Here is a 26,709-nt window from a genome sequence, read left to right as displayed (position 1 = left end):
AAAACTGAACTTATTTTTCTTAAGAAATTTCATGTCGTTCATAATGTTTTGTAAGAAGACAGTTGCTTAAATGTGAACATTTTCAGAACGTACTTGGACTTTTTTTTACACTAAAACAAAGGCAGAATTAGGAGTTGCCATTATTGATAGGTTAGTATGCTATGATTTTACTGGTCCGGCCCACTTGAGATCAAATTTAGCTCTATGTGGCTCCTGAGCTAAAATCAGTTTGACTCCCATGATCTAGCTGATGGAACTTCAACTACACAGGTCATTTTAAGCTGTAAAGTGAGAACTCTCAGCTCAGGTAACCTGCTCTTCATGAGGACAGGAGTGTCAATTTGGCATTTTTTGATTTCATACAGCTCAGATTTCTACCAAAGGTGCTTTGCTTAAACTTTGCTCGTTAGCAGAAAATCAGAGAAACATCCCCTGTGTCTGATCACTTACTGAGCACATTGAGCTTGGCCCTCCTGGAGCGCAGGGCGGCCTCGGTGGCCTGACACTCGTACAGAGAATCATCAGAGAGCTCGGCGTTGGAGATCTCTAGATTGTACTGGCCGATGTCCAGAGCTCGCAGCACACGATACCTGGGCCAGGCTGCAGGAGACACACACCGGGTTTACAGATAAGAGATGGAAACAGAGATAGCCAGTGGAAAAGCAAACAAAAAAATGAAACAAAAGAAAAACAGCAACACTGTGTTCATTTACTTGTAAGAATCAGTGCATCAGTTATGCCTCATACATCGTTATTTGTTGTACACTGTGAAAGGAAAACGCTGCTGTTTTGAAATGACTGTCGGTGTGAAGGAAGAGGAGCTCCAAATGATGCTATTACAGCCATGAGTCACCTCAACGGTGCTGCATTCACAATAACATCCATGTCTGAGGATAATATCTTTATTCTAGGGATATTGACTGATTAGTTTCAGGTCGGAACACTGAAAAAAACTTTCAATTCTGAAATTTATCAAGAAAAAATAATACATTTATTTGAAAGAGTCTGCAATTCTGGAAATAGACTGTTGATATCTAGTGAGTTAGCATATTTAGATACTAATAATCTGTCAGATTTACCTCAAACAGCCCATTTGCATGAGTACAAATTCAGAACATGCTGGAATAATGTTGTCAGTCCAAGTAACTTTGGTAATTTGACATTGACAGCGTGCTCAAACGCTGGATTTATTTTCTGCACCCATAAAGAACAGACAGTCAGCAGACTATGAGGTGATATTTTCAAAATCTGACACAATCGTTAGCGGATTAGAACTGCGTACTCCATCTTTAAAAGAAAACTAGCTGACTTTTTCACATATTTGATGTTTTTTTTGTCCTGGAGTTTGTCTTTAAATCTGCATTTTAACTTTACAGCTTTCCAAACCAGTGAACAAGATCTAACACTGATCTCTTACAGCTCTTCTTGTGTAAAAACATGCAAACATTTGTCTTTTCTCTCAGTAATGACTCCAACAACAAAAATGTAGGTACATTATCCTCCATGTCATACCTATATAGTATGTAAATTTATCATGTCTTATGCATTTTCTTCACAAGACCTTTAATATATCATTATTTTTACCTTTATTGTACTTTACTGGATTCTTGTCCCGCTTCCTCCATGCCTCATCTGTATCTAGCAGCTGTAGCATGTAAATTTAAGTTTATTTTATCTTATCTTTAAAGTTATTAAACATATTTTTAGCTGTAAAAGATCTAAAATTCTTTAAAATAAAACTCTTGGAATTGTAGAAGTAATTGATAACAAAACAAGCGGTGCGAATTCAGAAGGGGAAGTTTTTCTGAATTATTAATTCATCTAAACAAACATGTCTGTTTCTCCAATATAAAAAAGCAGTGCGATGAAAACAGTTCGTGGTGTGTTCGGTGGATTATCCAGACTAACACTGCCACTTATTTCCTGGAAGGAGACGCTGCTCTTAAATTTTTAAGGTGCTGTTTTTGTCTACAGTGAAGAGCACAAATAAATTATATACAGGGATGCAGGAGAAGGCTCTGAGAGGGAGATATATGCAAACTTCGGAATAAGGCAAAAGACAAGTGAGGAAATAAAGTTGTTTTTCAGGACGTTACGATTGAATAATGCTTTGTTTCAAGAGCAGTTGCTCAAAAGGTAAATCAGTGAGCTACAACCAAGCAGGGTTTGGACACAAATTTGGTTTTAAGGCCTCCAAGTTGCACAAAGCCCTACTGCTGCCTATTGTTTTTCCTCATTTTGTATTCTCATGATGTAACTTGTCCAGAATAATGGTGATTTGGCAAATGAAAATCAATATTTTACGGTAGGAATGATACTTCTGTAGAGTAGATATTTACAGATCATGTAACTTCACCCACACAGGTCATGTCTGTAAATTTTACCTAATAACACAAAAGATAAGTAACAAAGTGCAAATCAGTTCTTTTAGCAGTCACCTCACCAATCAAACTGTAAATCTTAAGAAGCCTATCATGACATTTTTCAGTATAACAAACGGAAAAAAAAAATGAAGGAAAAAAGAAGTCTCTGTGAACATCTGGGCCTCATTTTCTTTCATTCAGTGTCACCGACTTTACTCCTGTCCTCCGCTTAACCGTGCAGCAGAGGACTGACACCTGATCTGTTTACAAGATAAAGGAAATGTAGAAAGCTCTTATGAAATGGATAAATGCTGAATCACGGCGGCGGCACATCAATCAGAGGCGGCGAGCAGCGAACCGGACACGTATTTATGTGAAAATGTCAGAGCTTTTTTTATCTCAACACAAAGATAGCATTTATTTGCAAGACCTTTTTTTGCATTGACTGCATCGTCTGGAGATCATAACGTCCTTTTTTTTTTTTTTAACAACACAGAAGAAGTAGTTTAGAGCTCTCTTTTTTGTCGCACAAACGCTGATCAAACATCGTATAACTCCACATCAATTCCTGTGTGAGACTACAGGCAGCTTCGTTTCCAATTACAGCACCCCCCACCGCCACCGCCACCTTTTTTTTTTCTTCTTCTCCTCAGCGTTTGAACCCTTTGCCTCTCAGACAAAGACATAATTGAGCGTGACATCCCACTAGGGGGCACTCATTGATCCTCCGTGCCCAATCCTAACATGACATCATGGATTCAGATGGCAGAGGCAGGCAGACAGTTGGGGTGCGGAGAGGAAGATGGAGGGCGGGTGGGGGGGCAAAAGTATGAGTGGAGATTACATCATCCACTCCAGCACCTCGCAGCATAGCAACCACAGAGGTGAAAGCACCCCGGGGAGAAGGAGAAGAAGGAGGAGGAGGAGGATGAACAATAAACTGCCACCACTGATGCCTGCAGGTAGAGGTAATTTAGGTATTTGCACTCATGCACACGTCTTACCGTCCATTCATCATACATTAAAAGGGTTTAATATTCATTTCTTGTGGGGATATTTACATGCATGAATTTGTGATGTCGAGATATTCCGCATGTGTGTGTGTGTGTGTGTGTGTGGGTGAGCAGGTATGAATTTACTGCATGCCTACACTGCATATGATCACACATGCTCTTTCTTTCTGCATCACGTGCAACACACCTGCAACACCTCAATGGATGCCTTTTGTTTGGTGCGCTGATAATAAATGAGAATAAAGCAAAACACATCAGGGACGGAGGGGGAGAACGGCAGCAAGTAAGAGTGGGGAAAAAATGGACAGAAAAATGAGACAAAGAGGACAACATGTTTATCAAATGTGTTTGTGAGCTACACCACGCTGGCAAAAAAAACAAAAAAACAAAAAGAGGGCTACAAGGACAAAGGGAGCTTTACTGACAGGAAAGAGAGAGGGAGGAGGAAGGGATGGGAAAGAAGAGGAATAAAAACGCAACAGAAGATATCTGGGAAAGGAGAAAGAAAGTGGAGCTGTAGTTTCACGAGACGAAGCATCGGGAAATAAAGGGAGAAAGAGAGCCGGGCTGACCTTTAATGAACCTGTGAATTAAATCGAGTCGAACACAAGACTCACATCACATGTCAGATTATCACTTGTGTGACTGTGTGTGTGTTTGAGTGTGTGGGCGGTGATTGGACTGTGTGTGTGTGTGTGCGTGGGCGGATGGGTATGTGATGTTTTTGTGTGCTATACAGCATGAGTCGTTCTTTTGTGGATGAATTTACAGTGTTGTGAGAAATGTGATGAATGGTTGGGAGCTGAAAGTGTGTGAGTGCTAATGTAATAACTGTAAGTGCTAATGCAAAAGTTCTTTCATGCAGGTACTGAGAGCTTTGTGGAGCCAGTTTTTTCTGTTCATCCATCGTCAGCGGTTTACCCCATGGTGATATTTCAGTGTTTTCAGGCCAGGTGAGATCCATTTTATAGTCTCTCTGCCCCGCACTGTAAAAAATTTGTAAAAAAGTGGTGAAAATCTGGCAGCAAGGGTTCCAGAAAAAATTTGCTGGAGCACTGTAATGTTCAAAAACTGCAAAAACAATGACAAACATATGTTAAATATTTATATTTTATCTGACTTTGTCTTTTAGACATTAAAGCTGTGTAAATGTCATCCACAGCTGGTGCCTCATTACTGAGGAGCCTCTTACATTCCTTAACTGGTCCCTAAAAACTCAACTCTATGTAATATTTACATATTTAGATGTTTTTCCCCCTGAAAGTAACCCATTCCTAGCTTAAAGTGGTTTATTTGCATACTAATTTCTCTCTATTAATATACACTGCAAAAAATGTACATCTTTTGACATGCTTTTAACTGTAGTTAAAAAAACATGGCTGCCATTTTTCTGATTTTCCCTGTTTACTTAAATTACAGATGATATCTAGTCAATCCACAGAAAAAAACGACAGTGTATAAAGAAAAAAACTATTAATTAGTAATTAATTAGTATTTTAATTAGTAATGTTTAGTGTTAATATTAATACTTAAGTATTGATGTTAGATGTGGACATTACTGGACATTAACATTTTGGCCTGTTTTTTTTAATTAACATGCAAATTTTGTGATTCTACTAGGTCTTCTCTTCAATTTAAGAAAACTGTATTTAACAAAAGGAGGAAATCTGTATATCGCATTTTTAAAAATGTATTTATTCCCTCAATCCTTTTCTTTCAAATAACATCGAGTATCTTAAAAATTATATATCTTAAAGATTTAAACACAGTTGAAAATAATATAACTTTACCATCGAACAACGTAAAACAATGAATTACCATTTTTCAAAATAAACATTTTAAATATTGCTATTATTTACAGTTTTGGTTCTTAAACATGCAAATGAATATTTGTTTTTCTGTCATGTTTTGCTGGTTATTTTCTGTAATTTAACAAAACAGTGAAAATCTGTAAAATCACAGATCAAAACATGATTTGATGTTTTTCAACATTTTTTTCTATCTAATGGCAAATATTAAAACATAATAAAATACTGACATATTAAGTTGATTTAAACACAGTTGGAATCATGCATTTAAACATCGAACACTGTGAAATAACAAATGACCATTTCTAAAGATTTCATTTTGTTTTTGGTGGACATTATTTACAGTTTTTTTTTTTACAGAATCTTTTTTTCTGTGATTTTTTTCTTTTATTAGATAGTAACTGTAATTTAACAAAAGAGAGAAAAACTATTCCATTTTCAAATGCTCATATTTTACAGTTTTTATCTGTAAAATTTAAAAAAGTGTATGCAAGGGACACACTCGGATCTCTAGCAATTGGAAAACCTTCCATAAACTATTTCTAGCTTTGCTTTCAAAACAAAAGATCACCATTTATGTGTAGTGAATGTCCGTACCATGTCTCAAAGAAACTAATTTTGGCTTTCTGAAAGTATACTGATAGGTAGAAATCTTTAAACTAATCTCCCTTTTTAACAACAACAGTCTGGTGCAGCATCTCCATTACTGATCCCGACATACTTCTCTTGGTGCAACGGCTAATTCTTATCCCGGATGATACGTTCCACCCTTTTCAGACTTTGAGATGCCGTTTTTTCATCCCTACTGCTTCATTCTCATCTGCAAACCACCTCGACGCCCGCTCAAGGTCACTGTCTGATGACGCCAACAGAACCCGATCGTCTGCCAAGAACTGAGAGGCAACGCTGAGGTCCCCAAACAAGACGCCATCCTCCGCCAGCTGCACCTTAAAATCCTGCTCAAGAAAATCAAACTAACAGGATTGGTGACAAGGGACGACCCCGGCAGCTGAAACCTGCCTCCAAAGACCCGACAACAGCTAAGAAGCTAAAACCGACATGTTTAACTTCTCCGCATAAATTCTCTGGCAATTACATGGATGCAGTTACAGCCAAGATACCCCATGTTTGTGCTGTAGTCCCCATAGGAGAAAAATGGTTTTCTACAAGTGTACAAATCACATGTAAAGTGGAAAAGGAAACTCCCGTCACTCCTCCAGTAACTGTGCAAGAATGTAGAGTCAATCCAAGGGAGCTTTCTGTCAGACGTTTTTCCAGGGATGCTTTGCTGTATGACATGACTGTAATTACAGTACATGCTCTGGTATCCATCGACCGGGTTTCAGCATGGCATGTGCATCTCAGCAACCCAACGAATCTCCAAGGAGTGTCTTAAGGTACATCTCCAGTCCCAAAAAAAAAGAAAAAATCCTCTCTCTTTATCCGAGTTGCATATTTAGATCTCTTCTTTCCAAGAGAATATCCCCATCCAACTTTAAAATGACTAAAATGTAAGTACATCATTGTTGATTTGTCCAGAGTTCATGTACATTATAAAAAATATCACCTTTAAGATAATTTTTCTAACAATTTACTATTATTTTACAGATTTTCCCTCTTTTGTTTAAATCAAAGATGATATCTTACATCTTATAGACTAATTTACATGTTGACCGTAAAAAAAGAAAAATACTAGTTAACATCATCAAAAATCTGCATTTTTGTAAATGGTAATATATTCCTTAACAAAATTTAACTGTAACATTCATTATCTTCAAATCAGTTAAAAATATAATTATTTTACAGATATTTGCCAACATTTGAAAGCAAAAGTGTGTACATTCAGATCAAAAAATTATAAATTATCTTTAAACTGTTTCAACTTCCATTCCCTGTATTTAGTGAAAATAATGATTTGTTTTCTCACGGTGTTTGACCAGTCCTGCGACAGACTGGTGACCTGTCCAGGGCATCCCATGCCTTCGCTGGAATCAGCTGAGATAGGCTCCAGTCACTCTTTCTTTTCAATACTATCTCTTCATGCAAACCAGGAACTCTAAGTCAATGAAGCTGACGAAATGCCAAATTCTGTGATTCCTGCGTTATGTAGAATGTTAATTTGTTAAATCTAAATCTAATTTACTGTGTAATCATCCTTCTGTGCAGTTTCTCAGTTGTGTTTGGGAGACTTTTCTCATTTTTCGACATCGTGGGGTGGGGTGGGGGGACTAGGGTTTGTTTTTTTTTTAAATTTCCCATTGCAGTCAGACTTTTTACTATTTTTAGTGGATTTTTTTTAAAAATGGTGTACCTATGAAGTCCCTGCCTGTCTCTCAGCTCACACTCCTGCCCTCACTGCAGCTGGAGCACACCGGCTCACCTGTTCAACACCACTTTACTACACAACTGTAACATTGCAGTAATTCAGCGATACATTTTTGAGGAGGAAACTGATTCTGAAGAGAAACATTGAGACAGACAGCTCAACCGTGCAAGTTAACAAGATTAGTTTCTTAGGTTTGTTACTTAAGAAACCTTGAAAGTCTGAATCCATGTTTTTGGGACACAGTTCAAGGTGGAAACACTCAGCCATTATGATGACTACTTATTTTGCTCTTGATATCTCCATCCATTCATGATCTACACATCGCTTAATCCTCATTAAGGCTGCCAGGGAGCTGGACTCTATCCCAGCTCACTTAGGGTGAAGGCAGCAGACACCCTGGACAGGTCACCAGTCTATCACAGGACTGCATACACAGACAAACAGTCACACTCACATTCACACCTAAAGACAATTTTAAAGTTACCAAGTAACCTCAGCATGTTTTTGGACTGTGGGAGGAAGCCGGAGAACCTGGAGAAAAGCCAAACATGCAAAGGGAGAATATGCAAACTCCATGTAGATAGATCCGTAGAAGGCCAAGAACCTGGGATCTTCTAGCTGCAAGGCGAAAGTGCTAACCACCATTCACTGTGCAGACCCCATGATATCTGCCCTAGCATATAAAAAAACACCACATATACATGTTAACATGCTAAAATAAACTTGATTTGCACTGACGGGGCGTTAAACTCTGACTAAAACTCTGCCTCCTCCACTGAGGATGTGTTGGTTGGATCCAGGAGTTCCCTCAAAGAGCTTTTTCCACTTCTAAACAAGACCTTCAGTCTGGCTCAACAGTTGATGAGCACAGCTTGGGCCGAGACTCGCTTTTACTTCCTGAGTGGTCTGACAGTTTGCAGGACTTCTTTGGAGTCGACGGAAAGTCCTTCTCTATTGCTTCCTGAGCTCCAGCCACGGATACATTTTGCCACCAGCTCAGCTGCAGCCCTTCAGGCCTGTGTGCTACTTCAGGAGGCCCTCAGGCTAACAAGTAACTAGTAGTAACAACCACAGAGAGAGTAGTTCTAGCACGTCAGCATTTACAGCTACAGGAGCGCATTTAGAATCAGCCTCCAAATTTTTTTTTAAAAAAAGTTTGAAAACTTGGTGCTCGCAATCTGATTGACAGGTTTAATTAAGGCAGAAAAGAAACACGACATCAGTGCCGCTCTGCATCAAAGATAGTGATGGATAAATATTTTAAAAAAGAGGAATTTAAGCAATAAAAATAAATCAGTGTTCTCCTCTTCCTTTATGCAGCTTGTTTGTTTCAATTGTTTTCCTACAATAACCACTCACTCTTTCTTTCCAATACTATCTCTTCATGCAAACCAGAAACTCTCAGTGAATGAAGCTGACAAAATGCCAAATTCTGTGATTCCTGCATTATGTAGAATGTTAATTTGTTAAATCTAATTTTCTGTGTAATCATCCTTCTGTGCAGTTTCTCAGTTGTGTTTCGGAGACTTTTCTCATTTTTCAACATAAAATCTGAAAGGCAGTTTTCATTCCTGACATTTTTTTTTGCCAAATTGTAAAAGAAGTCAGTGCCAACATTCAGTGGCCAAAAGCTTGTTTGCAAATTTTTGAGAAAATGGAGGTGAGGTCAGTTTTTGCTTTTTCTTATTCTCCTCCAGTCTTCTTATTCTTTCACTTTTGTAATTCTGAGTTTCCTCTGACCATTTTCACGCACGCAAGAAAAAGAAAAATACAAAACTCATCCCGTTCTGTTGTGGTTTTGACCCTATTGACTGGCTTACTTGTGGTTGCATGTGATGTTTGCTCGTCTCTGAAACGAAGCACTGTTGCACTAAGTCATTCTGGATGTGCGTGTCGGCTTAAAATGTAAATGCGAGTGTGCGTCTGCTTTTGTCAGCAGTGCGAGGGATTTTCTCTAATTCAGCATGATATACAGGACTCATTTTTGCCCAGATTGTCACTCACACGCCTCTTGGCTCTTAACTCTCTCTCACATGGAACAGTGTTCATTCCCCTAATGTTAAAAAAACCCTACACTTTTCAGCCGTAATAGCTTTTGTCAGGGTTCTTACAGTCAAAACCGAACTGAAACGGTGGCTGAGTTATTCTTCAACTTCACTTTGATCCCTGCAGCCTGGTGAAGCTGCAGGATTTCTTTGCTCACCTCGGAGGCCCTCTCCAATGCCGAGTGCCAGGCCGTCTTTGGTCCACTGGACAATGCCGCTGTAGTTGAAGACGACACAGGACAGCACCACTCGTTCTCCCAGTACCACCGACTGGTCTGCGGGCTCCTGGGAGAAACGAACGCAGCACACTGCAAAAGAGAGGACAGAGAGACTAAATTAATTTTTAGTTGGTTTCATTATGACCTGGCCGTGAGCTGCCATCTTTTATTGCACTGTATCGAGCTACAGAGCACCTTACTGACCCATGCTTGTCCATATGGTGACCACTGGGGTAATTTGTGTGTGCTTTTATTGACTGTATGAGCATTTTATTATGAGTGCATTTTAATATGAACCCTGTCAGCATGGAACTTTTCTTGTTTTTTGAAGTGAATTGCCTGCGTTTCTGCACATGCACACCGCCTGAATGGAAGGACGCTGGAGAATTTCCAGATTCTATTTCATAAAATCATTTTAATCATTTCTCTTTTTAGCCGGATCCAGAGCTCAATTTGAATATTTGTCATTCCTCTGTGTCTTCTGCCTCTTCTTTCCCCCTTTTCAAGGTTTTCCCTGGACTTTACCAACACTGCGTGGATCTACGTGGGCATGTGCGAGTGTGCATGTGTGTGCGAGCACGCACGGATGCTTGTGCAGGGGGAACATCATTGCCAAGCTGTGATACAGCCTGCTCTTTTTCATCACACAGTACAAAGGATTCTGCTTACACACACACATTTCCTGCAGCAAAATAAGCCTTTTGGCTATTGCAGAGCCACTAAAATACACAGATATAAAAACTACAAGTGTAGCGCCGGCATACATTAACGCTCTCACATAAAGAGAAAGTGTCAGGTGAAGAGGCGAGGCACTAAACCCGCCGCTGTTTTCAGCCGTTTGCATCATCAGGTAAAATTGTTTCATATTCCGGAGAAATTCTTGCAAGAAGGCACGTTAATTAAGCCAGAGAGAGACTCTTCTGCCTAAGACGACACGTGCACTCTCACGTGCATGAGCGCAAACACACACACACACACACAGAAGCTCCCGCACACATGTAAAATTGAATCACACCCAATTTATCCGCTCGTACGCGCACACACTCCTCAGTGAGTCGGTCACGCACATGCAGCTACATATTGAGTCACACAGCTGTGAAAGCACATAGACACTGGCACACGCACACACACACACCTACAAACACTTCCACTGAGTTGGTGTTTGTCTTCCCGTGGGCTATTCTGTTCTTGGATCATGGTTAAAACAATCCTATTAGCTAATTAAGGCAAAAACTGGTTAATAAAGCAGGCCATGGCTCTGAGGGACACGTCTCAGCGGGATTCAACCACAAAGGTGCAAACAACAGGGAGATTTACTGATTTGTCAGGAGGATTACATGACTTGTCATGTTATTTGAGCAGGAGGCTTCTTTTAGCAGAGGCAGGAATCTTCAGACTTCACAAGAAGGCCTTTAATGTTGCATCAACTTCCCTTTTGAATTCTCGAGAAGACAACTGCGGTGGCTGAGAGCTGATGGCTGCGGTATTCATTTGAAGTTTAAGGGGGATTCTGCCTTGAAACGCTTCACTGTTGTTGAGCTGCTACTTGGTGGTGTTTTCTTCTGGCTGAAATTAAGCTAATGATGTGCTGTTGAGACATTTTCTCCGACAAGATAGAAATCTATTATTTGAAGCTGATTCTGGCGTTGTGGCTTTCAGAATCTAGACAGTGAGCTTAACATTTCACCTCAAGATCTTTATTGCTCCGCCAAGGAACACAGCGGAGTTATGTGACAGTCGGCGTTGGTTTCTCTGTCTGCTTGCAGCATTACTCAAAAGCGATTTAATGGATTTGGATGAAATTTTCAGGGAAGGTCAGAAATGACACAAGGACCAAGTGGTGAGATTTTGGCATTGATGTGGCTTACAGTCTGGATCCATGGATTTGTTAAAGATTTCTACATCATTGTGAGACAGCAGCACGGTGTCACTGTAACTATACAAGTGAACACTATGCCAGCTCCCTGCTGACAATCACATGATTGCGATTCTGCTACGAGTTCACCGCTGTGGACCATGAATGTTTTTAAGATTTCATCTGTTGGAAATCATATAGATGAGCAGCCTTGGTGGAGTACTGCACTCTGTGAGTGCTTTTCTTGTTCTAAATCTGTTTCTGACCAGTAACTTAGACATTTAACAGCATCTACTATCATTTTAGTCCCCCCTCTTTATTCTTCACCTACTTTATGAAGTTAATTTGTTGGTTTATGAGCAGAAACATGCCATGATCACACTTTTAACTACCTGACAACCCTACTTTTACCTGGTTTACCCATCTGCGACTAGTTGTTTTACTCTCTAGATCCCAACCTTCTACTCCTACCTCTCATCCATTCCTCCTTCAATCTCCACATCCTTTCATCTCCATTTTTCTCTCCTCATTCCAGACACCACACTGAAGGTTCAGGTGAAAATTTCCACCTGAGACGTAAACCCAAAATCCTCTAACATCCATCTTACATCCTGTATCCATCCACATCATCCAACGCTACCTTTCTTCATCAAATCCGTAACATTGCTGTAATGTTGTGGTTCCTGCTAAGTAATTTTTTATTTAATGCAAATCTTTTTGTAGTCTACGTTTACTGATTTAGGATGTTATTTCCTCAAATTAACTGAAGCAGTGGATTTTTGTTGGGTTTTTAAATAGTCAAACAGACCCAATCTGGATCCAATAAGGGATTTTTATTTCATGCTATCTGCACTTATTTCCTGCTTCTTTTTCTCTACAGCAAATGCAAAACTGCTCATGAAATACTGGTCACATTAAAAAAAAAAAACCTTCTTCAGGCACTTTAAAGTAAAGCACGGACCTACAGGTTGCTTTTGACTTTCGGGTTCAGACCCTAACATACTAAATAAACAGTCCAGTGCAGTAATCTACCCGGGAGTACGCACTGATGCAAAACGGTCAAACTGCAACACACTCACTAATCCTGATGCAATTGCAGAATTTCAGTATGTGCTGCAGCTCCTCGTCTTTACAAGTTAAACTCTCATCATTATCACTCTCATCACATATTTGCGGAGCCCTCAGTTCAGCACAAGTTCACGCTTTTTCTAAGGTTGTCAAAAGGCAGAGGAAAAACAAAGTACGTATGAAAAAAAAAAGACTCTATTGCGATGTAATGTCAGGAATCATTCATCCAGCATCACGACTACACACAGAAGCGGATGTAGAGTTTAAAATGTTTCACAAAGGTGAGAAAAAACTACTCCAGTTACTATGTGAATGAAGAATGTTAGAAGCTGATATTATTTCCTCATAAAACATTTATCAGATTTGATGTAGAGGTAGAAATCTACATTTTTCATTGCCGTACAAAACCTGGATAGGAGAAATGCTAATGATGTTCCCAGGGCTCCAACTATGTGCATCTTTTTAGTGTCTTTCATCTTAAAAAGTCAAACAGAATAAGCTGAGACAAAACAATGAAAATCGAAGTGTCTCGGAAAATGAGGAAGAACGAGAAAAAGAAGAAGGAGCTGCCGGGATGCGATATCCTGCTGACATGAGTGATTTACATGTGGGTCATGTTATGCATGATTTATGCAAAATTAACGGTTATTATGAGTGCGAGGCCTCGTCTTCGTGTCGAACTCGGAACAGAACAACGTACGATCTCCTGGGACGAGACTGTGACGGGTTTTTACCGTGAGGGAGAAACTGTGACAGAAAGACAAAAAGGAGGAGACAGAGAACATTACTGATTGTGTGTCTTGATGTTTGAGTGCATGTATGTGTGTGTTTACGCGAGTGTGGGTTACATATTTGTGTGCATATTTCTGAATGTGTGTGTGGCCTGTCAGCCTGCAGCAGGGACTCAGATCGCAGAGGAGAGAGCCGCACTGACAGAGAACAGAGATGTAATTAACCCTACGGGATAACCTCCCCCCAACACACACACAGCACGCACACAATCACACACACCTCCCATCTTTTCCTCCCACCCTTCTCCAGTTTCAAACTCCCATCTCTGCTCACTTTCTTCTCGTCTCTTCCTCCCATTTTCTCATTTTCCTGCCTCCTTCCCACCTAACTGTCTCTCTGGTTTTGTCTTTTTCTTTCATTCTTGCTTTTTCTGCTCTCACTTCTTTCTCCCGATGCATCCTTAACCCACCTTTTTGTTTCTCCTTTGCCTCCTCTCATTCTTCTCTTCCCACTACCCCTCTAGATCTCCACTATCTCTCTCTCTCTACACTTCTATTCCCCCAGTCTCTCCTTTCTTTGGCCATCTTCTCTGTCTCTTCCCTTCCTTCTCTCTCCATCTTCACATCACTGCATCATTACCAAGTGGAATGATGTGAGGTGTATCTCATCTTCCTTTGCTTCTCTCGCTCTCATTGCATAATGACCCAGTGGTACAATAGACAATAAAAGCCGGGGTGCCCAAACATATTATCCTTAATACCTTTAATATCTTTTATTCATTCTGGTCTCCTTTTTCCCATCAGGCTACGCTGTGTTAAATAGACTATCTAACTAGCCTTATCAGTTTATACTTAAGTTGTAAGTATGAAAAATACACATTTTACTGTATCATTTAAAAAAGCTCTACACACGTGGACAAAATTGTTGGTACCCCTCAGTTAAAGAAGGAAAAACCCACAATTCTCACTGAAATCACTTGAAACTCACAAAAGTAACAATAAATAAAAATTTATTGAAAATTAAATAATCAAAAACAGCCATTACTTTTGAATTGTTGATTAACATAATTATTTAAAAAAAAAAAAAAACTAATGAAACAGGCCTGGACAAAAATGATGGTACCTCTATAAAAGATTGAAAACTATTTGACCAGAGTGACATGATTAACTCAGGTGTGTCATTTAATTGACATCACAGGTGTTTCCAAACTCATAATCAGTCAGTCTGCCTATTTAAAGGGAGACAAGTAGTCACCCTGCTGTTTGGTGAAAAGGTGTGTACCACACTGAACATGGACAACAGAAAGCGAAGGAGAGAATTGTCCCAGGACATCCGAAAAAAAATTATAGACAAACATCTTAAAGGTAAAGGCTATAAGACCATCTCTAAACAGCTTGAAGTTCCTGTGACAACAGTGGCTCATATTATTCAGAAGTTCAAGACCCACGGGACAGTAGCCAACCTCCCTGGACGTGGCCGCAAGAGGAAAATTGATGACAAATTGAAGAGACGGATCGTTCGAATTGTATCCAAAGAGCCCAGAGCAACCTCCAAAGAAATTAAAGGTGAACTCCAAGGCCAAGGTACATCAGTGTCAGATCGCACCATTCGTCGTTGTTTGAGCCAAAGTGGACTTCATGGGAGACGACCAAGGAGGACACCACTGCTGAAAAAAACTCATAAAAAAGCCAGACTGGAATTTGCAAAAATGCATGTTGACAAGCCACAAAGCTTCTGGGAGAATGTCCTTTGGACAGATGAGACCAAACTGGAGCTTTTTGGTAAGGCACATCAACTCTATGTTCGTAGACTCAAAAACCAAGCATACGAAGAAAAGAACACTGTCCCTACGGTGAAACATGGAGGAGGCTCAGTAATGTTTTGGGGCTGCTTTGCTGCATCTGGCACAGGGTGTCTTGAAAGTGTGCAAGGTACGATGAAATCTGAAGACTATCAAGGCATTCTGGAGAGAAATGTGCTGCCTAGTGTCAGAAAGCTTGGTCTCAGTCGCAGGTCATGGGTCTTCCAACAGGACAACGATCCAAAACACACAGCCAAAAACACCCAAGAATGGCTGAGAGAAAAGCGTTGGACTATTCTAAAGTGGCCTTCTATGAGCCCAGATCTGAATCCCATTGAACATATGTGGAAGGAGCTGAAACATGCCATTTGGAGAAGACACCCATCAAACCTGAGACAACTGGAGCTGTTTGCTCATGAGGAGTGGGCCAAAATACCTGTTGACAGCTGCAGAACGCTCATTGACAAATACAGAAATCGTTTAATTGCAGTGATTGCCTCAAAAGGTTGTGCAACAAAATATTAAGTTATGGGTACCATCATTTTTGTCCAGCCCTATTTCATTAGTTTGTTTTTTTAAATAATTATGTTAATCAACAATTCAAAAGTGATGGCTGATTTTGATTATTTAATTTTCAATAAATTGTTATTTATTGTTACTTTTGTGAGTTTCAAGTGATTTCAGTGAGAATTGTGGGTTTTTCCTTCTTTAACTGAGGGGTACCAACAATTTTGTCCACATGTGTACATTGTGCATTATACATGTGCTGAAGGATTCAGTGATTGTCTTGGAATAAAGGAGCTGCACTGGAATCTCACACAAGTTGGATTCTGATTTATATTTATAGTAGAGTCATACTGTCAAATAACAGACTTTAAAAACATGTAATTCAGGACATGGGTTCACTTTTGCAGGTGATGAGCCAAGAAAGAAATTTTTTAGCAGGCAGCACCCCCAAGCTCTGAGTTCTGTGTTGTATTATTGGGTGCTAGTAGTGTAGACTGGACTTATTACACAGATTAAACACAAAAATATTTTTGAAATTCCTCTAAGACTTGTTGTCTCAACTTCTGCCCGTGTTTCCCAAAATTGCAGTAGAACTATATATATTCCACACAGATTAACTGCATTCTCAATTCCTTTATAAAGGAAGCATCATTTATGTCAGATTTACCTCGTTTCTGATGTATCACAAATATGTTTCAAAACAGGTCTTTTTTTTGAGAGCATTTCTTTAATTGCTTTATTAACGCTTATTTACAGTCATACAGCGGGACTTGTCACCTTGGTAAACCAGAAAATAGAGGAAATGCTTTAAATATGTAGTGAAAGACTCATATTTTGAGCCAAACTATGATATTTTTTTCCAAACATAACCAAGTAATTTTGATGCTTAAACCCAACCAAGCTCTGTGTGAAATTTGTCAACCATAATCTGATATTTTCTAACCCTAACCAAGAGGTTTTGGTGCCTAAACCTAATTGCAGAGTGAATTAAAACTCAAAAGCAAATGAAATTTCAGTCTAAGAATACTGGTTTCCTGGGTAAAATGCTTTCTGAAAAGTGTGGACTTGTGGTTTCTTCAAACTGGAGGCATTTCCTATGACGTCATAGAAGAGAATTGATGTTTGTGATACAAAACGGCACTCAGTTTTAAATTTGTTGAGACAAGGATGTACATTCTCATTTCCACCTGGTCGCATATAGGTGTTATGACCTCTTTGTGTCAATTTTAGATGCACTGAGTTTCCTTTAAACATAATATTTCAACTTGCAGGGTGAATAGTCATCAATAGAACTCCCTAAATGCCAAAAAATAGATGATAGATATAATATGATTGTTGGGAAATTTTCTGGGATGCTGTTGAATCGTTAACACACAATAAATTATATAATAGATGTGTTTGGACTCATCACTTTGGTAACAATAAAAACAGAGGAAAGGGGTGTTGCAAAAATGAGAAATTTGGCCACGAATATCTTGATAAGATTTTGAAAGGGTTTATTGACCAAAAACAAGTTCAAAACCAGGAAATCTAACTGAACAAAGAATAAGTGAAAAATATGAAAAAATATTTGACCCACACGGGACATGGCAACCCTGGTTTTCTGGGTGAAAGTCTTGTGGTGGCTTGAAACTAGAAACCTAACGTCAGAGATGACAAAATATGTTGGTTTCGAAATGAGATTACACTGACAATGACAATGCAGTTTAGTTGTATGAGAACATCTTGTGATTGCACATTCTTACTCCCATCTGGTCACATACGGAGGCTTGGTCATGACCCCTTGATGCCAACTGTGAATGCAGTGGGTTTCCTTTAAATGTCATTTTTCAACGATCAAGTTAGGGCAACATCAATAGACAATAGAAGTCCTGAAAGATTGTAGCCAAATGTTGTTTGCTCATTTTCAGGCAACCAGTCCTGTATTAAATGTGTCATGAGTCATCACTATGGTAGCAATGAAATTAGAGGAGAAGGTTGTTACAAAAGGGAGAATGGATGACATTGTAAAAGGGTCTATTTGAACAAAAAACAGCTTTTACTTGGTGCTTAAATCTAACAAAGGTGTGACTACAAATGAAAATAATGCAAAAGAAAAGAAAAAAAACAAAACAGAAAAATAAGTGAACAACATGAAGACACGTCTCTTAGATGCAAGGCTTGTGTCTGCTCCATGACGCCACCAGCCCTCTAATAAACTTTTCCATGAGGATGTTGTCTGTACATTAACTAACCACCCATCTCACAAAATGCCACTAAACGGGTTCCCAGTATATCAAGATGGCAATGAGAATGATGTCTGTAAATGCTTTCTTATCCGACACACAGTTTCTGTAGAAAAGGCTTGCTTAAGGTTAGAAAAGGGTTGCTGTTGTTTAAGTTTAAATAACCATTTCATGTAGAACCTGGGAAAAAGAAACAAGCTGCAGTCACAAAGTCGTACACTTAGTCAACCCACCTATCCACTGTTTCACAAAGAAAGGTCTTTGTTCCTGACAGACTAAAGCTATAATTTATACAGTCAATAGAGGTGGATGTTCTTTTTGGGGAGGCTTTTTTTTTCACAAACTTTTGATGTTCTTCTTTGGAGAAAAGTTTTGTGCAAAAGGTGCAGTAAAGAAACAGCAGTGGCTTTAATGAAACTGCAGCTTTTCTAGAGTTTTGACACCTGTCAGTGAAATAAAACAACACTGTCCTGACTTGATGCCCCATGAGGCGAACTGAATGTGTGTCGTCTCTTAACGTTTGTCACCATCCCTTTAGCTCAGCTGTCTTTGTCTCGACTGGCGGAAGCAAATCTTTCAGGTAACTTAATCTTTTGCGAGCAGTTTTTGATTAACTCAAGGATCAGAAATAAACTGGATGAGTGCAGCTGACAGGAACGTAGAAAACTGTTTTTGCAGGCAACAATCAGCCTTTCATTGCCGTCTTTTTCTGCTGCAATAATGGCACTCACGAATGTCAAATCAGAGCTCTCACGCGTCCCCCTTGTTGGAAGTTGAGTTAATGTGAACAGGGAGGGACTCTCTTGGCTTCAAAGTGGATCTGTCTTGTCATCTTATTAGGCATGAGGAATGTCTCTTAACTGCTGGAGACCTCCAATATGGCTGCCAGAGGCCAAATACAATTTCCTGCAAGCAAACCGATACCATGTCGGAATAGAAGGGGGCAGTTTGTGAGGTTGTAACCCAAAACGGCAGACCTCCACACCCTGGAGCGTTCATCCTCATAACCCCCCACCCCAAAAAGTGCCACGCTGACCCTCTCCTTGTTTTCATATCCCAGCTCTGCCTCTGGGCTACAGCTCGCTCCCATTTCAACTCCACCACACTCCGGCAGCCCAGAGTCTATGTGTGTGTGAGTATTGTTCGTGTTTACACGCATGCCTGCATGCATATCTGTCATTGTTGCGATGTGTATGCCATGTGCATATATTTGCCATTTCTGAAAAGGCAGCAAAGGGCAAAGTGTGTGGATGGGAGAGTGGGGGAAAAAAGGTGTTTGCCTTAGAGAGAGAAAAAAAGGCAGAAAGTGTGTAGAAGAGAGAAAGTGAAGACACAAAGACCAACAGAAGAATGAAGACTGATGATAAACTCTTCAAGCATGTTTCTGTCATGTGTAGCTACCAGATGTGCTCAAGAAACTCAATAGAAATGGAAAAAAAATGCAACCACTCAGTGATTAGTATTTCAGGTTCTGTCTGATTACACAAAAGGTGTGAAGTGGCTTTAGAGTTTTTGAACTGTAAAAACATTCTACCAGCTATGACAGTGACATAACATGTGCCACTGAACATCTCCAATCTTTCATTCCTGTTTTGGAACCACTATCATCACATTCTTCCAGAGTAGGTATTACTGGTTTTATATTAGAAATTAAAATTAAAATACAGCTTTTTCATAAGGGTTTTTTTCCTTTTGCATACAACTACCGGCCATATTTTCATGATTTTTTAGAATTCTACATTTAAATATGTTGCCAGTACAAAGGACTTCTTAAAAAATAACTTGTCATGTGAACATTAGATTTCTAGTTTACTTGAAATGAAATGTGTGCTGCTGTGATAATCTGCAATAAAACATTTGGTGTCTGATAAATCTTTAAACACATGAATCTACAACTCAGATTCCCCCCTAACCTCCTGTTTTAACAAATTAGCATGATTCACACTGTCATTTCCAACATGAGATAATTTCCTTCAATGTTATGTTTGGATCTATAACTGTAAAAATAAAATATTTTTTGAATTTTATTTTACAATTTTTAAATATTTTTAATACAAAAAAATCAATAAAATTACAAAAAATAGATTTTTATTTAGTTGTATGGTGCAAAATAGCATTAAACAACCTTTTAAAACATGCAAATATCTTTTATTTAACATTAAAAAGCCCAAAAATGTTCATGATCTCATGTAGAAAGGTCAAGAAAATATATTTTATGTTAGAAAATTATTGTATTTTTTATGGAATGGATATTTTCTGTTATTTTCCTTTTTTGGCACTGACAATGATTGTGATGTGCATGGAAGCGATGCTACCAAATTACTTTTCTATAACTGCCCTCTGAATCTCATTTCCATTGAACATAACTCCTTGCAAATTTGTAACTCTGTTTTTTCAACTAAACACCAGCTAGTAGAGGAGAGAAAACTAAAACGTCATAAAAGAATGTCATCAAATGACAGCAAAGGCAGGAATAATGAATTATAGAAGCAGAGCCAGAGATAGAAATAGTACATGTGTTTGCAAACCGTGTTTAAATGGATTGTTTCATCTTATTAGATTTGATTTTTAATAGGAATTGTCTATGGTATTGGTACGACATCTTCTCTACAGAAATGCATTCATGGTCCATTAACGTCCGCAGTGGAAACCAGATGAACAAAGCTACCAGACAAAGAAAAAAGAAGAGTTTTCTGTCACATTACAAAGCCATGTGTCCCTCCAGTCATTTCCAAACAAAGGTCAGAATCCAGCGACCTGTTTGTTTCTGATTGGTCATGAGGGGCGACTGCATCATTCCTGTGGGACCATATGTTTACTCCAGCCTTGTTTATCCGATGTTTGTGAAATATCATTCACGTAACATCGGTGCCCCCAAACTCACACCGTTTAACTGACAGAGACGAGAGCAGACAGAGGGGGCCTAAGTGAGACCGACACAGAGGGACGCACACAGAGATTCATAACTTCATCGCTGCGTGCCCCTGTTCGCTCGCTGTTTGCTGTAAACAGCGGCTCCAAGGTTTCCCAGTGTCCTCCCTACCGCCGAGCACCGCTTTCATTCCTCCTCACAAACACTTCCAGCAGAACGGTGGAGCAGCATGACGCCGACGGCAGAGGAGATGCTGAGCAAACTAGGCAGTTATTGGAAATCACACACAGACGCACACACACAGAGGGACAACTACCAGTGTGTAGATGCACACTCTCACACAAACACTGAAAGAAGTTGTGCACACTCGATTCACGCATACATAGACTTACACAACTGCAAACAGTGAATGCACTGACTGCTAAGTGTTTCTCAGACACAAAAATATACTGAGTTCTAAAATCACTGTGGACCTTCATGAAGGGATTGAAAAAAAACATGCATTTCTTTTTACTGTCTAATGATCAGATCTACTTTTTTCTTTTTAACCATGAAAGTCAATTTAAGGATCCTTCTTTTCAAGGGGTTCAAATTTTAAAATATCCCGTGTGATGCTGTTGCTACTTTTCTGTTTCTCTTTTTTTTGGCAACTTAAGACACATTATATATTGTACAAATAACTTGCCAAAGCATCTTGAAAGTACAACTGAAAAAAGCAAAAAGCAGTGGAAAGGAAAATGACAATTAGAGTACAATACTATGTGTATATAAGAGGACTTTTTGCAGTTTGGCCATCATTTATGTTTGGTTAGAAGAAGCTACACACTAAAGTGGTTGTTGAGCTTGATAAGGCATGAAATCTGAAAAATAAGACATGTATGTATCCCATAATTTAACTATTTTATCTAGAACACTTTATTTGGTTGTAAAATGGACACCATGTTCACCTGACACAGAATGTTGCATAGGAAATAAACTTAAACTGTGGTATTTGTGAAGTTTGGCTAACCTATTGGTTTCTATATTAAAGTATTCTCAGCAATTAACTAGGAATTAAAATAATGAGTGAAAATTTAGTAATGATGAGGATAACCGATGAGGTTGATGATACATGATTGAAAATCCCAATCTGGCTTTCGCAGAATTGGCTTTGGTTTCCATTGACTTGCTGCTGTCTTTAGACTCTAGTAACTGTGCTATTTTAATTCTTCTAGTTCTCTGGGCACCTTTTGAGACAATCCAACAATGCAGGTTGGCATCCAGAACACTGTACTGAAGTATTTGCTTAATTTGTAACATACAGAGCTTTCTCTACAATCCCAATCACTTGTGGAGTACCTCAGGGTTCCATCTTAGGGCCTCTTGTATTTTCTATGAATGTGCTCCCTTTAGGCTCCATCTTCCACGGACATACTGTTTTCTTCAACTTTTATGCAGATGACACACAAATCTACTTCAAACTTCTGTCACATCCATCCCAACCTGTTTCCTGGATGTGAAGTGCTGGATGGTAAAAAAACAATCAATAAAAAATGGAAATAGTTTCACAGCAGCGGTGCCACCAGTGTGTTCTGGTTGTGTGTTGACATCCACTCTGCTCGCTACTACTCTACACCTTTTGCTGCAGGTATCTCAACATCCCCCACCGCATCGTGTCATGTCCCATTTGGAAGCCTTATACAGGAAATGCTACACATACTAAATCTCTAATACTGTGATATACAGTACACTACCATGTATTTTAGTTGAGTCTGACTTAACATGAACTTCTAATTTAGCAGAATATTAGGATTCCAGGACTGATATTATGGTACATGGAAGCCAGTGAGTAGGTACACAGGTCCAAATGCAAATTCTGCATAGTCAAAAATGTACGATTTGACACAAAGATCATTCAAATGAGATCTCTGCAATTTTATTGCGAATTGCAATATTTCTTTATATTCAATGGGGGCCATCTTGAAAAATGGCAATTTTGGTGCATGTTTCCGGAAATGAACGATTCTCCTGAAATTTGCACTTATCTGCTCTACTATCAGCACAATAGCCTATGCAACTCTGTTGGAATCTGAAAACATATTAAAGAAAAACCGTATCATGGAAGTATATTATTGTTACACGTGTTAATACCATATTAAGTGTTGTTAGTACTTAACTAATGAACAATAATTCAAATTTGAATTCAAAACAGAAATTGAAATGTACAGTTGAAATATAACTTACCATAAAAACGTGGATGCTCAAACAAAGATTTTGGGGGCAGGACATGGTAGGCCATCTGGGCTCCCGGACTATTAGGGAAACTGATAGCCAACCTACATGCCAATGCTGTCTTTGATTCAGTACTGAGATTTGACAAACACACTCTGCAGTAAAAGGATGCTATTGTCTCTTTATAAATAACAAGGAGCCTGTGATCACTACAATAATTTCCTCAAGGCTAGATATCAACTCTCTGTACTTGAGTATTGAATAGTCCTTAGTGTCTCTTCTGTAGCTGCTACAAGACTTCTAACTGGTACCAAAACCATAGAAAGCACCACATCTGCATTAGCATTTCTGCACTAGCTAAGTGGTAAATACAGAATTGAGTTTAAGGTAGTTATTTGTTTATAAAGCCGTGCGTAAGATGGAACCTGTGCACCTTTTAGACCTTTTTTGTCCCTTTTGGTCTCTTACATCCTCAGTACAGCTGCTGTTCTATATTTGCTGGTTCATAAGGAGACACTGTTCCTTTGCAATAGCAGCTCTAAAGCTTTGGAACAGCTTTCCTTGTTTAAAAAATGCCCCTCTTCTGTTGATATTTTGAGAAATATCTCAAAACGCACATGTTTTCAATGACTTCTGGTGGCTTTTAAAGGTCTTAACATTCTAGTATTTTATATTTATTGCATTTTAGAATTCTATCTTACAAGCAGTTATCCAGTTTTGCCTTGTTTTTTAGTACTTAATTTATTAAATTTTGCTTTACAAAAGCATTTTATTTTATCCTGTTTCGCTTATTTGCACTTGGTTTTTGTTCTTGGCAGTCTTATAACATGTACAGCAAACGTTTGTCAACTCAGCTTGTTTTACAATTTTCTACATATACATATATAACTTAATTCAAATTAGATTCGTTCAGTTCCTTTATTCTTGGTACCTGTATAATACATACAGTACATACACCCCCTGTCAAAAGTTTTGAGACGAGTTCTCATTCATTTGAATGAGAACCTGTCTCAAAACCTTTGACAGGGGGTGTATATACTCTAGTGTAATGTATTTATAGTCATCCAGTACAAATACATTGAGTTGATCACAAGTTGTTTTACAATTACTGCACCAGACTGTTTCCTCTGTGGCTCATTTTGACATGTTTCACTAATCAAAACAAATGGCTTCCTGGAACTATTTCCCAGCTTTGCTTGCAGGTAAACATGATGCTCCTTAGCTCTTAATTCAGTCACCTTCTGTCAGACACCTGCACAGAACATAACAAGAGTCGACACTCAGCTTTTGAGGAACTTTGTGCAGCTTCTCTGCCAGGTTAGATAAAACAGCAGCATTTTTCTTTTAAAGCTATAACTGGTTTGCCTTTTTTTCCTGCTTTCTGCAGCAACTGTTAGAGATATTTCCAATTTACTGTCTTACACTTGTGAGCCACACGAGCATGAAAGAGGCCTGTACGGCTGTGTGAGATAATCATCGGAGAAATGTCACTTCGCCGTCGTTTCTGATCGTTATGTCAGCAGCGCTTGCAAATTGCTTTTGGTAAACTGTCTCCTGGTTCTCAGGTTTTTACTGTCATGCACACGAACCCACCCCCAACCACACACATGCACACCGAATGGCGTCGAGGTTGCACCAAAGTTGAGCTTTGTCAAAGTGAGTGCGGTCTAATCACAGTCAACCTGATTATGCCGCTGTGGACTTCAAACAACTGGGTTGTGTTAAGTTTGACTCTTTTTCCAGAAAAACAGGCTGCAGATGCACACACACACACACACACATGCAGAAACGCTTGCACATGCTTGCAAACACATGCAAAACTGCACACAAACACACTGGCAGCAATCCCTCCCCTGTCTTCCTATCTGCTGCTTTCTCCCTGCAGCTCTCGCTCAGTCGCTCTAATTGACTTCTGCTTTCTTACATTTCATTTCATCTCTTATTTCAGTTTTATTTCCCCGTTTTTTTTATGATGCCCCCCCACCACCACCCCTCCACCCCGTCTTCAATTATTCATCCCTCTCTTCTTCTTTCTCTCTCTGATTTCTTTCCATCTGGTTCTTGGTGATGTTTAATTCACCTCTTCATTTGGAGGAGGGGGCCGGCTGCTGCTGTGCACTGTTAATTGGTTTTTAAGAGCGGTAAGTACACACAACCGCAGTTGCACATATGCAACTCACACACACACACACACACCCACACACCCCTCCCGCCGCTGTTAGAGCACACTGTACATGTCTGCTAGCATTAACATCACCAAATGAGCATGGAGTAAAAAAGCATGTGAGAAGAGGAGGGCAGTTGTGTGTGTGTTGTGTGTGTGTGTGTGTGTGTCATGAGGGGGAGACCACATTTGTGTGTTTGTGTGTATGCATGCTTTTTGGTGCATGTGAAAGCATATGAGTGAGCAGGTCAATGCTGTGAATGTTGCATTCGATAAAAATTAGACCAAGTGCACGGATGAATGTGAGCATGTGATCCGGCACTTCTATCTTTGCGGGGACTTTTTTTTTTTTTCGAAATCGAGGACATTTTGGCTGGTCTTCATTTTTTTACAGGATGCTTGAAGATTAAGACTTGATTTTTATGGTTTGGATGAGGTTTTAGCTTGGTGTTACGACTATAAAGTCCTTAAAGTTGTACAAGGACAGTCTGTGTGAGGGCTCCTATATATGCAGCTTCGGTAAGCTCGGACAAATGTGTGCACCGGGCGGACAACAATGATCACTGTGAAGAAAAAATCAGTCCAACTTTAACTCATTTCTGTCAATGCAATATAATGTAATTAATTAGTAATTAGTTTCAAGTAATGTTCATGACTAAAGTTTTGTTTTTACAGATCAAATCTCCTAATGCCCACTACAGAAAGTAATAAACATACATTGTGCTGATATGCTTTATTCATCCATAATGACTATTGTGTTGTATGTTTGTAGATGATCAATAACTGGGAAAATAAAACTGCATTAGTGCCTACTTACACATCTAACAAACCGGAAAAAAAAAGCATGTAAACATATGAAAAATTTCAATTTTTACTCTTTTAGCTCTGTTTAGGGCTCTACCAACTCCTGGCAAAAATATTTGACTCTTTGGCTTCTGGATGTTTCCTTTTTTCCTTTAAAAGACAGTTTCTAAATTTTTATTTAATGGTTTTTGGTACCAAGAAGGTAATATACAGTGCATTTGTTCAAGCTACAGCTGTCTGGAAATGTGAAAACAAGGAATAAATGTAAACCATGAGCTAGAAGAAACAAAAAGAAGAAACAAGAAGTTTTACCAAACTTGGACCGCCCGGCGACAAAGATGACCCCTGTGACCTTGAAAATGAGGTCACAGTCACCAAATTCGAACTTGACCTGTGCGTTATTATGGTACACCTGTGTACCAATTATGGTGAGGCTACATCAATATTTTATCGAGTTATCGCGCGGAAACCAAATTGTTACAGACAAAGATGACCCCTGTGACCTTGAAAATGAGGTCACGGTCACCAAAGTCGAACTTGACCTGTGTCTTATTATGGTACACCTGTGTATCAAATATGGTGAGGCTACATCAATATTTTATCGAGTTATTGTGCGGAAACCAAAGTCTTACAGACAAACACGCAAGCAAGACCATGCAGGTGAAAACAATACCTTCCGGCAAACGCAGTTTTGCCG

General features: G+C 39.2%; 1 protein-coding gene across 2 annotated transcripts in view; it reads right to left on the bottom strand.

Annotated features, from left to right (window-relative positions):
• The window catches only part of kirrel1b (kirre like nephrin family adhesion molecule 1b), a 112,408-nt gene that overhangs the window by 40,241 nt on the left and 45,458 nt on the right, over positions 1 to 26,709 (bottom strand). For both annotated transcript variants that reach the window (XM_022208671.2, XM_022208672.2), the window contains exons 2-3: positions 9,714 to 9,863; positions 451 to 600 (exon numbers count right to left, since the gene is read on the bottom strand). In XM_022208671.2, the coding sequence (XP_022064363.1) occupies positions 451 to 600; positions 9,714 to 9,863 (300 nt within the window). The remainder of the gene's footprint in view (positions 1 to 450; positions 601 to 9,713; positions 9,864 to 26,709) is intronic.

This window comes from Acanthochromis polyacanthus, chromosome 9 (genome assembly GCF_021347895.1).
Source record: "Acanthochromis polyacanthus isolate Apoly-LR-REF ecotype Palm Island chromosome 9, KAUST_Apoly_ChrSc, whole genome shotgun sequence".
In the NCBI taxonomy this organism is placed as follows: Eukaryota; Metazoa; Chordata; class Actinopteri; family Pomacentridae; genus Acanthochromis; species Acanthochromis polyacanthus.
This window is presented reverse-complemented; position numbering and strand designations above follow the sequence as displayed.